Source organism: Artemia franciscana, chromosome 17 (genome assembly GCF_032884065.1).
Source record: "Artemia franciscana chromosome 17, ASM3288406v1, whole genome shotgun sequence".
NCBI classification, from domain to species: domain Eukaryota; kingdom Metazoa; phylum Arthropoda; class Branchiopoda; order Anostraca; family Artemiidae; genus Artemia; species Artemia franciscana.
Genome location: NC_088879.1, coordinates 2,199,169 through 2,213,929, shown reverse-complemented (window position 1 = coordinate 2,213,929; position 14,761 = coordinate 2,199,169). Strand labels below are relative to the sequence as shown.

General features: G+C 37.1%; 1 protein-coding gene across 4 annotated transcripts in view; it reads left to right on the top strand.

Annotated features, from left to right (window-relative positions):
* The window catches only part of LOC136037678 (serine/arginine repetitive matrix protein 1-like), a 75,236-nt gene extending 65,281 nt beyond the window's left edge, over positions 1-9,955 (top strand). For all 4 annotated transcript variants that reach the window (XM_065720420.1, XM_065720421.1, XM_065720422.1 and 1 more), the window contains one exon: positions 8,117-9,955. In XM_065720420.1, the coding sequence (XP_065576492.1) occupies positions 8,117-9,856 (1,740 nt within the window). In that variant the 3' untranslated portion in view covers positions 9,857-9,955. The remainder of the gene's footprint in view (positions 1-8,116) is intronic.
* Positions 9,956-14,761: the final 4,806 nt, after the last annotated feature.

Genomic DNA, 14,761 nt, shown 5'->3' with positions numbered 1-14,761 from the left:
TGCAGTGTCTAGATGTAGATGTAGATGCAGTGTCCTTAAACTAAGTCCATTCTTGCAGATTGTCAATCTCTCATCAACAATGGGAAGTTTAACTGCTAACCAGCCAGGGGATAAACGCGGTCTTGGTCATGGAAATGCAACCGGATATAGATGCGCTAAAGCTGCCCTGAATATGGCAACCAGGAACTTGGCCTATGAATTACCAGATTATATTGTAGTCTCCGTGCACCCTGGCCACGTTGACACATGGATGGGTACAACAAAGGGCCAAAAACCCAAAATTTCTGTGGAGGATTGTGCCAAGGACTTGTTTAAATTTACTGAAGAAAGGAAAAAGGAAGATTCGAGTTTTTACTTTAATCACGTCGGGCCAAAAATTGAATGGTTTGTAAAGAAAGCTTCATCTAATAGTTTGGAGAAAGCTGAGGTCATTGTGCATTTAAATGGCCAGGTTTTTTGCCAGTTTTACTTTTTGGAGGCAGTGTTCAGTCGCTGAATCTAGTACCGTACTAAGTCTCAAAGTTTTTGACTCTTGCATCTGATTGGTCCAGATCTTGAATCTGACAGGTTGAGACTTTAACTGAGTTGTGAACTTTCGGTTTCAACTGAAGATTTGAGTACGGCGTTTGAATACTCCTTTCCCGGATATTGTAAAGTTTATATGGTGTGTACAAATGACAAATCTTGCATGAAAGCTGCGTTTTTAAGTGACTTTCTGCATCTGTTTAGAGAGAGGGGGATGAGGGAAGGAGGGGGGAGAAAAGGACAGAAATAGGGGCAGAAAGAAAGACAAGGGGTGGAGGGAGGGAGGGAGGAGGATAGGGCTAGAGAGAAAGACAGAAAAAAAGAGAGGCAGAAAGAAAGAGAGAAAGATACGATATTCTTATGCCATAATTGTGCATCCTCTTTAGAGCTTTGAGAAAGTTGGGAGTTTTGTGGAAATACCTTCAACGTTTATGGTTAAGGTAATAATTTCAACAGTCAGTCTCAAAGCCGTTGATTTCACTATGCTATTGCAGCTTAGGATGACGCATTAAATACTTGTAGCACTATGATATGCTTTCCAGCCACTGAGCATCCTGGGGGGGCCGAACGAAAACGTTAAAGAAACAACCAATATAAATACAATTGGGGATTTCTAATGCTATAATCAACTTGCCTATGCTGACTTAAAATTAATATATATTGCAGAAAAGAGGCGTGAAATTTTCGAGGTTTTGGGATGATAAAATCCCATTACAAGCATGCGCAGGGTTGGATCGGGTAGGTACGGGGCCGGATTTGAATTCTTTTTGCGGGGCCCCTCTATATTTTATATTTGTAAGTAAAATTCAATATATATATATATATATATATATATATATATATATATATATATATATATATATATATTATTGCATTTGCATGTAACCTTTAGCATAAAAGTTTGTATCTCACAATAATTCTTCCAACAGATCTGATGGGTTACGACTAATCTAATAATTTAAAAGATGTGAAAGGTCTTCTTTAACATCTCCATTGGGGTTTAAAAAGTACATTTGGTCATATGAATATGGTTCATTCGCCTACAGGGGTCTGTGTTGGGTGTGCCTCTAAATTGATTTGATGATAAATTTGTGCAGCTATTTTCAATCTGAAACCTTACGACTATTTTTGGCCTGATCATCGCTTACATTGAATGAAGCTAAAGCAAAACATGAGTTATAGTTTAGTATTTGTTCATAAAACTATTTAGAGAGCAAGTGATATCTTATAATAGGCCAAACAAATTCATTCGGAAATAGTTCATGCAAGAATGCAACCTGACCAAGCAGGCCGCAGTCCAAATAAATAAACTTTGTTGGTTACTGTTCCTGAAGGAGAATGGAGGACTCCACAGTGAGTACATACAGTGTTGAAGGGTCCGAATGACTTGTAAATAACAACTTCGTAGTTTAAAGGCATCATTGTATGTTTTTACCGGGTTTTACGCTACAATTTGTTGGCATCGAAGATTGTAATGGTGCTGTTCCCCTAACAACGTTTTTTGTTCTGTACTTTCTTTTTGAGTCGTTCTGTTACTCGCTTCAGACATTTTTTCCATTGCCTTTTGCCTTAGCTGCTTGGATTGATCTTGTCACTTATGATGATCTACATTGTTCGTTGTCACTCGTTGTACATTTACATTTCTGAGGTCGTTCTCTTGTCTCATTCGGTGATCCTTTTTGTTCATTTTGAGCCTACGATTGTGTGCTCTTTTGTTCTTTTTGTATTCATATTGTGTTTACAGTAATTTACGTTTTGTATCCCCTCGATATTATGAAACTGCTGAAATGCCTTTTGACATTTACATCACCGAATATGGGTGCATGAATTTACATGTTTCTAAATTTATGTTGTGCAAATGCTTCTAAAACGGTTTTAAAATCTATTTTTCTTGTGTCTTCACTTTCAATCAACATTATTGCTAAACTATTTAGTCTGCCCTGATTTATTGTTGATATCACAGTTTTTTATTGGTTTTATCCTGGAAAATGAGATCCTGGAAAATGTTTTATCCTGGAAATTTTGATGGTGGTGCGAGGCCCTATCAAAACACGGGGCCCGATTGGGTCCAATCATTCCAATCATCCTTTTTCTAGTCCTGACCATGTGTGAGGTCATACCAGAAGGATATGACCTCAAATGCATCATTTCTGACATTTCAAGAAGTTCTGAAAGGATTTGAAAAAATAGTAGGATCATTTAGTGAAGCTTCAGAGAAAAGAATCAGCCCTTGGTGTCAGGCTCGTGTTGAATTGCTTCTTTAATGAGGGTTAATTCCCGAACGCTATTCTTTGTCTAATATACACGATAGACGAGGACTTTTTACAAGGAACGATAGAGAACGCCTAATCGCCCTGTTACGGCCATAGGGGAGCTACTCTCTCTTGCAATTCGATCAAATCCGTGTGGTCATCACGTTAAGCACTTTCAAGAGATGTGTAAGGCCTGATGATCAATCTGGGCGCTCGTAACGTGCATGGCCTCCTTAAACATCTAAAAAAAGGGAGATTAAAAGAGTCAGTATTCTGCTGTGAACAAACTTCAATGTTGCTTAATGTGTTACTGTCAACAAGAAGACTGCAGACGAATAAGGTGATGAAACAATGACAAAAACCACACAATAACAAAATATCGCACAATGTGAAGTAACAAAGATGGCTCTGAAGCATGGGCGCTTGAAAAATGGATGAAGGTTTGGTAGATGTTTTTCAGAGAAATTGCCTACAGATTACTCTGGGTACCCGGCTGACTGACCGTATTTCGAACAGAAGGCTGTACGAAAAGCGTGGTTTAATCCCGCTTCCTAGGGGTATAATGAGAGAAAGGTTTAGATGGCCAGGGCACGTTCCGCGGATGATGGGTGACAGATTGCCGATGATCGTTCTTTTCGACCGACAGTCTAGGGCTAAACAGAAAGTAGGTTGTCCGTGGTTGCGGTGGGAAGAAGTCATAAAAGAAATATTTGAAGGAGATGAGAATTTCCTGGGAGGGCGTAAAGAGGGAGGTTTAGAATAGATTGGGATGGAGGAATGTGCGTAGCTCTATTGCCTCAGGTGGCTTGATGTTGCAGTGAGTTGCTAGTAGTAGCAATAGTAGTAACAAAAAATTACTTATTCAAGTTTGGATAGTTTCAAGCTTCGTTTAGCTCTATAATAAAAATAGACTTTAACAATTGATTTCTAAGTATTTAATAGCCTGTACTTTACAGGTTATCAATATTTCAACAAATATGGGAAGCTTGGGACTCAAATCACCAAACAACGCACATCAGCTGTGGGTGGGAAATACTACCTCCTACCGCTGCGCCAAGGTGGCGATGAATATGGCCACAAGAAATTTGGCTTATGAGTTCCCAGGTTATATTGTCGTTGCTATCCACCCTGGATGGGTGGGTAGCAATAGAAGTAACAAAAAATTGCTTATTCAAATTTTGGATAATTTCAAGCTTCTTTTAGCTCTATAATAAAAATAAAATTTAATAACCTGTATTTTACAGGTTATCAATATTTCAACAAATATGGCAAGCTTGGGACTCAATGCACCAAACAACGCACATCAACTGTGGGTGGGAAACACACTACCTCCTACCGCTGCGCCAAGGTGGCAATGAATATGGCCACAAGAAATTTGGCTTATGAGTTACCAGGTTATATTGTCGTTGCTATTCACCCTGGATGGGTGAAAACAGATATGGGAAATGCGGGAAATCTCGAAGCACCGATGTCAATAAAGGACAGTGTTTCACATCTATATCGCAGCATCGACTCTTTCAATGCTGCGAATTCGAGTTTTTACTACAATTTCGATGGAAATCCTATTGAATGGTTAGAAAACTTCATTATTATCCGAACATTCTTGTTTTTTTGCGTGACCAATCGATTACTCCAGGAACAAAAGAGAATATTTCAAGAATAAAATGAGAAGTTCCAATTTGGAAAAAAAATCAACAATTGGGGCTTCAGGAAACTAAATAAACAAGCCAAAAAATGAAGAGATTATTGAATGCACTGAAATTGATTTTTGTAGTCCACAAAAGCACCACCCCCATTCCTCAAAATTATCTCAACTTTCCACTCAATGCCCTATTTTGAAAGTAATGCCTGTTAGTTTTTTATTGCATTTTTTTAGTTCTTCCCATTATCCCTCAAAATATCTCGTCTTAAGAATTGTCCTGGGTGTGTTTCTCGCAGTTCATGTGATGGCAGCCGCCTTTAAAGATGTCTTCATTCAAGGCAGTGGAAATGGAGGAAACGCTTTGATTTCTAAAAATTCATCAGGAGACTTAATAATATTATTGGGGAATTGTTTTTGTGGCTGTTTATAAAAAGGTAGTTGGTCAAAACGCTGTTCGAAAAAATTGTTGATGGTTTTTTGGCACAAAATTCAACAAATTTAAGGGATAAAAATAAAACTTATACATTTCTTCATTTGAAAAAAAATTGACGACTTAGAATTTTTATTCTGAATTTCTATGCTTGGTATTTATTTTGACATGGTTCAAGATCTACAATTGCCACAAGTAATTTGAAAATAACCATAAATAATTTTAACATTACCCTTCCCCCTTCTCTCCTTCTCTCCTCTTTGAGAAGGTTTAATCAAACACTAATTTTTTAGAAATCAGAAGAGAAATTACTAGCACTCACAGCGTAAACGCACAAGTGTTTTTGATTCGTGTGCAATTTATATGATACTGCTACGACGTTTTGGTTGAAAAAAATGCTTTCATTTGAACTTTCTCAGCAAATTGCTCACTGGTTTTTCCAAAATTTCTGGCAAATAACCCCCAATTGATATTAATGACACAAATTTCGTAGAAATCGCATGGAAATTAGACCAATCAATCAGAGCAATCAAAGGTAAACCAACCAATGAAATCACGAGGGATCTTTTCGACAGTTCATTGAAGAACGGAGTTTTCAGTTTGCTTATTCTTTCGAATTTGTTTTTCCATGAATGTCAAAATGAAAATGCAGCACTACGACCTGCACCCCAGTTTATGGGATAGCTGACATGGCGCATGTCATTGATTGGCCGCTATTGAGGTCAAACATCATGTCTATACCCTACTGTTTATGTAAGACCAGGTTTTATTTTTAGTCATTTAAATTTTTTCAGTGTAGGTGTGGTACATTGAAAACATTTTTTAAGCGTGGCTTATTGATCCTAAGGTTAGAGTTCGTCGAAAAACTAACCGTTGTGACCTAGATACCTACTCTATTGGATACTTATACGGCTTATTTGTGCTTGATTTACGTTTCATGTCCTTGGCTTATTGAGATATTCTGGCTGATTGTGGCACTTCTGGGTACTATTTGTGCAATTACTTTCCTTTTAAACGAGCTTAATAACAAAGAAACTGCACTTTTCGATTTAATACGCTGTATTAACCGTGAAATTTGTGCCCCATTCCCATCCAAGCCTTTGATTTTACCCTATCGTTTACATAAGACTAGACATTATTTTAATTATTATTATTGACTTACTGTGGATAGATTGGCACCCATTAAATGCGTCAAATTGAATCTGATGTTTGGATTTGTTTGGTACGTAACCATTGAGACGTTGATACATACTCTATTGGGTACTTGTACTTATTAGCAGTACTCAATACACGTTCCAAGCACTTGAATCATCGTGCCATTCTATTGGTGCGACCTGTGACGTGGTGTTCCTCTTCTAGACTAGCAACAATCAAATAAAAAGAATAATACCAGTGGATTCCAATTTAACACTTCTAAATATTATATTTGGTGCCATGACAATTGCGCATTTGGCAGTTAAGCATTACACAATTTGGCATGATGAGCCAACTGAATCACAAAAGATAAGTGCAAAAAATGATGAAGACTAATAAAATCAGCAATACATTCTAAGAGCCAACTGAATCACAAAAGATACATTCTATGAGCCAATACATTCTATTGTTAGCTTTTTGTCATTCTATGTCATTCTTTTTGTCTTTTTGTCATTGTTAGTTATTGTCATTCTATGAGCACATACATTCTATGAGCCAACTGAATCACAAAAGATAAGTGCAAAAAATGATGAAGACTAATAAAATCAGCAATACATTCTAAGAGCCAACTGAATCACAAAAGATACATTCTATGAGCCAATACATTCTATTGTTAGCTTTTTGTCATTCTATGTCATTCTTTTTGTCTTTTTGTCATTGTTAGCTATTGTCATTCTATGAGCACATACATTCTATGAGCCAACTGAATCACAAAAGATAAGTGCAAAAAATGATGAAGACTAATAAAATCAGCAATACATTCTAAGAGCCAACTGAATCACAAAAGATACATTCTATGAGCCAATACATTCTATTGTTAGCTTTTTGTCATTCTATGTCACTCTTTTTGTCTTTTTGTCATTGTTAGTTATTGTCATTCTATGAGCACATACATTCTATGAGCCAACTGAATCACAAAAGATAAGTGCAAAAAATGATGAAGACTAATAAAATCAGCAATACATTCTAAGATTCATTTGCATCAAAAGCAATGGACTAGGTTCTCAGTCATGACTTTTTTTTGCCAAAATTCACTGTCCTGTCACGGCGATTGAAAAAAAAAATGTTTTTCTATCTGTTTATTGAGATAACTCAATTCTTAACTTTTCGTATTGAGGATGATCTGTTCTCCAACTTCAGCTTAAATTCTCGAAAAAAAAACTAACCTTGATCCCGACTCCATGGTGAATATACATGTCAATGCCCTTTTTGGAAAAACAAAACAAAAACAAACAAAAAAGAAAGAAAGAAACAAACAAATAATAAAAAAAAACAAAAAAAGAGATTTTGGCAAAACAAAAATGAATTGACACAGGGAAAATAAAAACGATGATCGAACTATCAATAGTCAAAATGAATGTAAACGTCAATGCCCTTTTTTGACGCATACCGTTGCAGCAAGAGATTTTCCAAAACAAAAATAAATTAATACAGTATATAAAATAAAAAAAATTCAACTTTATTTGGTGACCAGGCCTGCGTAAGAACGCCTGATTTTTTTTTAGAGGTGATAAAAGAAGTGACTTATTAAAATTATTTTAAAATGAAGCTACGGGAGAATCGTGATGTTTTTGGGGGTAGTGCAGAGCCTAACCTCTCGGAGCGCAGTTTGGAGCCTAACCTCTCTGGGTGCATACCCGAAACTGGTTCCACTTAAAATAACCAAGTTCGATTTCAATCCCACTCCGTAGTCATATTTGTCATAAATTCTAGCAATATAGAAATTTTCCGTTTGAAGCTTAAGCTAGCATGGGATTGGGAATCATTTGGTGATTTTATTTACTCCTGTTTATGCTCTGCTTCCATATAAAGTTGTGCTTTAATTTTTTTTTCGGTTCTCTCCAAATTTTCTTATTTTCAAGATTTTCTAAGTTTTATGGATTCAATTTTTTTACTTTCTCGTTAGATTTACATCTCCTAATACCCATTTTGAATTTTTAATTACAAAATTCTTTGTTTACTTTCTTATTAATTTCTCTGTCCTGCTTTTCTTCATTCTCTTTTGAGAACTATCTTTTTGTTTTTCTCCAAATTCATAAATGCTTCTGTTTTCTAACAAGTATCTTTTTCCAGGTAAAAGGAAATGGATTCTGTGTACCTTTTGTCCCCCCTGGTATCAAGTGCATGAAGATTCCCTATTCACCGACGATTTTTGAAGCTCCTCGAATAATTCGACCAACCATTTTCGATCTTTTTGTAGCTGATCCAACTGTAATTCCACAGGATCCCTCAAATGATCCAACAATATTTCCAAAGCGAAAACCTTTTGAAGGAGACGAAAGAGTTGAGGAAGGCTACAATCCCCGTAGTCTTCCAAGGCGTAGTCCGTCACAAGACGCTCATGAACCTTCAGAAAGTCCTCCACCCCCATCTCCTTATAATAAAGATCAAGATCCTGGAGATAAAGGAAAATCGGATACACCGTATAATGAACCTCCTCCTGAATCAATTAGAAGAGGTGGCCCAAAGAAAGATCCTCCTAAAGATCCTGACACGGGACAGCGATCCGCAAGCAGGAAGTCTAAAGAGGAAGAGATCATTCGACAAGGTCATCGTGAGCCCCAGCCCTCTGTAAACCGTATCAGAGGCAGAAAATACACTCCTGAGGAGCAAAGAGAAGATAAAAACCCTGCAACCTCTCCTTCTGGACGAAATATTACTGGACCACTAGTTTCTGTAAACCGATTAAGACGAAACCGCCCGAAACAGGCATTCCCAAGTGCTTCTATGGAAGGTAAAAAGCCAACAGAAGATCCAAGCAAGCCAAAGGGAGATATTAAAGGGGATCCAGATAGGGTTGGAGGCTATGGAGGTAGCAATGTGGATATAGAAAAAGAAAAGGAGAAAGAAAAAAAGAAATCAGCTTCAAGATTTTGCTTCAGAATAATGTCAGAAAAAGGCGGAGATAAAGAAAAAAATGATTCAAGAAAAGAGCCGCTAAGGACTGGTGTAGAGAGTCAAGAATTACCAGAAAAAACTGAAGATTGGCTCCCTGGCGAACCTAGTTTCCCAAAGCAAGACTTAGTTGAAGAGGAGTCAGTAGTAGGAGAACCACCAAAGCCAGAAGATATGGCATCATCTGCACCGGTAGACGATGGTCCTTTCGTGCCTCCTGGTGAAGAAAATTCTGATTTAGAAAAGACAAGGGCTACACAGAGAGAAAGTCAGATAGGTATTCGTTCTAATACTCCTGATTTGATTGACATTTTCTATGAAGAAATTAAGCACAAGTCAGACGATGAATTCGTTGTTGTTAACCCACATGAAAATTCAGAATCTGTTGAAATACACGAAACAAACATAGAAACAACATTTAAAGTTATCGCTAATGGACAGAAGTCGAGCCAAACTAACTCTGGGGAAGCTAAAGAAGAGGGTAGTGAAGAGCTTGGGAAACCAGGAAGTGTGAAGAAGCCTCATCCGTATAGCATATATACTGGTGAAGATAAAGCAAACATATACGAAGATTCTCGACACATCCCTGAAATATCTCCTGAAAGACCAACCGAATTCCCTGAGCCTCGCCACCACCAAGAGTGGCAGCCGAATGAAATACCAGAAGCTCCGTCACCTCCAAGGCCTTCTCCTAGCAATGACCCTACAGGCAAGAGATCCGAAAGGAAGCATGGTCCCTATCCAAAAAGGCCGTCACCAGATCCTGGTAAAATATCCCCTGGGCCAAGAGGACCTCTCAAACCTCCGTCTCCTGGTGATTCAAATCCCCTTCCAAGTCCTGGAGGTCCAGTGATTCCACCAGATCCTGCTTTAAATTTACCTCAGTTTTCAAACCAAAAGAGGAGTTTCCGCTGGTGAATAGGATGTGATTAGTGCTTCGTTGTAGTGTTGTACGTCACGTATTTTTTTTTTTTTTTTTTTTGCCTTTTAAATAAATTTAGAATTGTTTCTTTTTCAGTTGGCTCGTAAAACACAACTATATTTGATTAATTAGTGGCTCTGAAAGGTTGCAATTGACACCCTAATCACTATAATAATATAATATATCACTATAACATATATTATATCACTATATATAATATATAACTATAGTATATCACTATAATAATAGTAGTGTTGCACTAATTTCGATTAAATCTTTTGAATCATAGGAAATAGTTATTCTTTTAACCAAGAAAATTCAAAAAATAAATAATTTGCTGTAATCTTAACAGTATTGTCTTACTTTCTTGTAAAATTTCAAAATTTGATAAGCTTAGAAGCCAAATTAATCTCCTCTACTTTCAAAACTTATATCTTAGGATAAACGTTGTTGATCTTGTTCTTAACTTTGCTTTTCCACAATGAATTGCTCTAAAAAAAATATAAATCGGACGTTGAAGTGTCGAAATTTAAAATAAAAAGAAACTGGTACTCGCTTAATTGTGTCAGTAATTAATTCGTTTAGTTCAATCCATCCCCATGGAAAATTCCCCGTGGAAAAACCCTCAGCAGAAAATTTGTCCCCGGTGCCCCAAAAATGTATGCATGTATCCCAAAAACAAATACTATACGTAAACGATGGGCAAAGACCTTCCCCCTGGGGCTGTAGGGGGTTGGGGTCATGTTTTGCCCAAAGGCATAGTTATTGGGCCTTTCAATTATGATGAACAAAATGGCTATCTCAAAATTTTGATCGCAGGATTATGGGAGAAAAGTGGCGGGAGAGGCGGCCTAGTTGCCCTCCAATTTTTTGGGTACTAAAAAAGGGCACTAGAACTTAATTTCCGTTCGAATGAGCCCTCTTCTGATATTCTTGGACCACTGGGTTGATACGATCTCGCCAGGGGAAAACAAAACAATAAATACGCATCCGTGATCTTTCTTCTGGCAAAAAAATACAAAATTCAAACATATTTGCAGATATGATCTTGAAACCTAAACAGTAGTTTTCTGATACGCTGAATCTGATGGTTTAATTTTCATTAAGACCACTTCAGTTTTAGGGGGTGTTTTTCCCCCCTTTTTTTCAGCATAAAAACTCGATTCTTTCAATGTACATTTTGGTATCAAAATCCTTGTCTTTTTTAAACTGTTTATTAGAGTTTCGATTTTGTTCCAATTCTTTAAGAATGCCCCCTGAATCCCGAAAGCCGTTTAGTTAGAATAAACAGCTATTGTGAAATTATTAAAAATACTTTAGCGTAAAGAGCGAGATATTGACGAGGGAGCAAACCCCATATACGTAAGTTTCTGTTCGTTTTAAGTTTTAATGTTGCTCCTTACTTTCAGTTGAAAAAACTTGTTCGGATTTTTTAATTCAATTTCTGATTGTTTTTTTAAATAACGCTGGGAAATCCAGCACCCCTTTCATGGAAATTCTCTTCCCCCATGAAATATTCCTCCATGGAAAGATCGTCCCACATATATATTTTAACAAGGATTACAACAGCTCAATACATTTAAGGTGGAGTCTCCCGTCCCAGCTACTTTTTAAGATAGTAAAAAGTCCATTATCTAGAATTTGATCTTCGTTTTGCTCGTGGACAATTGGGGCTATGGGCAAAGAAATCCAACAGAGCTAAATCAGGACATAAGCGGGGTGCCAATTCACAAAAGCAGGGGAGGGGGAAGATTCCTTTTTATTGTTTTGAACGAAGATACAAAAAAAAACAATACCCTACAGATCCTAGAGGTGCAACATATTCCACCAAAAACACCAAAACTTACTTTTTTTAAATCTAAGGAGGTAATTGCCTCCATCCCAAAATTATTGTCAGTGGCACTGACTATATCGAATATTTTCTCCTTTTTTCTTTTTTTTATTAGGGTTACATGAGGACGATCAAGCTGCTATACAGAGAATTATTGATATAATGAAACATAAAGAACAATTGTGGCTAATAATTGATGGGTAACAGCAGTTGCTATTGGGCAACATCAGTTATGTCATCTTGGGTGAAGAATTTGGAGCCAGCATATGTGACTACTGATTGTTTCTCCAAACTGAATTTGGCTCAGAAATTCCATGTTTCAATATTATTTATTAAACAACGGACTTTATCCCCTCCATATGCCAGAGCATGAATCAAGGAGGGAGGAGCAAATAACAGGAGGAAGGAGGACAAAAACAACAGGGAACTTTCCTTTCAGTTCAAAAGGGTTACAAAAAATAGCATGTACCATGCTACCATTATCAAAACAACCAGCATTCAAATCTTTTCAACAATCGCATTAAACTATAATAAAAGACAATAAGTAATCAGGATTAAACAGTGAATAAAAACTATTTCATTTTGTCAAATTTCTGACAAAATGAGTCGAACTTAATTTGTCAGTTATATTGTTGAGTTAAGCTGATTTGATTTTAATGGGAGCAGCGTAGCAGGAAGAATTGAGTTGAGTTACAAGGGTTGATTTCCAGGGGACTAAGTTTAATAGGGCTGAGTTGCAAACATGAATGGAGCAATCTCGATGTTGAGTCGAATGAACGTTCAGATGACTTGGAATAATTTCAGGGGTTTCAGTTGAATAGGATTGAGGTAAGTGAGGCTGAGTTGAATGGGGTCGAATTGATTGGGAGGCCAAGTTGAACGGGAGTTAAATTTAAATGGGGATGGGCTTACATTGGGGTTTAGCTTGAGTTGACTCATATTAGTTAATAGTAAATCCAAGTTGTTCCATTCTGGTTATGATCTTCTAAAGCGTCAATATTTTATAAATACCTTCTGTGCTTGTTATTATCCACTTTTTAATCGGTACTTGTCGGCTATTGGAAACACATTAAAGAGTTATGCTTAGGTTAAATATCAGAAAACCGGTTTCATAGCTACAAAAACAAGTGATGGATGATACAATACATTGGACCTTGACAGAATGCATTGAACTTGTAAAATTTGAGCTATATATTTGCACATTAGGGGTGGGGGTTAGGCTACGTTATGTTGGGTTAGGTTTCCATAATTTTGTTTCTAAAGGGTTGTTTTATCGTTACATTTTGTTATTTTTCATTAGGATTAACCTAACTTAATTTTTTAGGAGGGTTCCCAATAACCAACAAGCACCAGGAATACTTTATAAAATAGAAAATGATTTTTAAATGTATAAAACGAAACCAAAGTCGTAAATCCAAACCAAGGTTTTATCAGTGTAAATAAGTTTCTTTTTATAATGAATGACTGTATTTAAAGCCATTTTCCAGGCCGTATACATACATATACAAAAACAAACGAACTAAATCATGTAACACTCGACTTCCGAATAATAAGACCCTTCCGGACAAAATGTCCCACTGCTACTATGTTTACTTTCGACGTCGACTTCAAAGTTCCAGGAAGGGGCTCACGACCACGCACCCTAAGAAAGCTCCCTCTTAGCTCTTTTGCCCCTGACACCTGAAAAGAAAATGGTCCAGCCCATCAAGATCACCGCGATTCGGGCAAGTATACCGCATTTCTGGTTGACAATTTTTTTCCAAACACTATAAAAAGGTAGATAGTCTGCTCGCACCTGCATCCATGACATCAGGGATTCTGTTGGAATCCCTAATTTAAAATAAACTCTTCACCATAATTTTCTTTCTCCTTATAATAAGAACTTAAGCTTTCCGACTGGCTAAGGTGATTCCACCATTTCTGAATTTCTTGATCTTACAGCCTTGTTTGGATTTCTGACTGAAAAACTTTGTGATCAGAGATTGGGCCATCTCTATTCTACGCATACGATAAACCTGTGCTGTCCAGGAGTTTTTTGACATGGAAGGGCCATGAAGACTTTGTCCCAGGATAAGTAATTCATCTTACGCTTCTTTGATGAGTCTTGAGGAGGGACACTGCAGTATTTTCAGCCAAAACTTAATTGATTGGGTCTGTCTATATTTTCTCATGGAGAAAAGTCCCAAATCTCCCTTGATAAAAAGTGTGTGGGTTGTGGCGTGCAGACCTAGCATTCGTTTATAGTATTGTAGCTGTAGAGTTTCTAATGAATTTGCCACCCATACTTCTCCTCCATAGTGGAGAATTGGCCTTATTTTGAGTTGAACATATTTTTGTGCATCTTTAAGTCACCTATTCCCGTCAAATTACTGTTCCTGAACAGCGTTGCCATTGCTGCTTTTCCTCGATTTGCCATCTTCGAAATATGATTACTCCATCTTCCGTTCAATGTTAGATGGAATCCTAAATATATCGCCTGAGACACAACCTTCACAGCTTCACCATTCAAATTAAAACTTTCTTCATCTTTATTTCCTGTTGATTGTCTACGGCAAAAAATCATCACCTCTGCCTTTTTGTGTTAATTTCCAGTTTCTTTTCCTCTAAATATTCAGCTTTCAAATCCAACAAAGTTTGTAGCTCCGAACTGGATCTGGCGAACAAGGCAATATCATCGGCAAATAATAGTAATGATAAATATTTTATTTCCAAGGTGTACAACTGGCGCCCACCTTTTTTCAAGGTATTCGGCAAGATCATTTATAAGAATAGCAAAAAGTTTCGGTGATAGGGTACTACCCTGTTTTACACCTTTCACATTAAAAAAGAACTCTAGATATACCGCTTCCTGCTATATTTACCACATTTCTGGTCAAACAATACATCGAAAGAAGAACCCTTAAAAAGGGTGGCGGAATTCCTGTTCCTAAAAGCGTTCTTAACAGAATTATGCGGTCAACATTGTCAAATGCTCTACTTAAATCAAGAAAAGCCACGTACAACTTTCCTTTTCCCTTGCAATACTTACTAATCAATGCATTTAGCCCAAACATTCGATCAGATGGTGAGT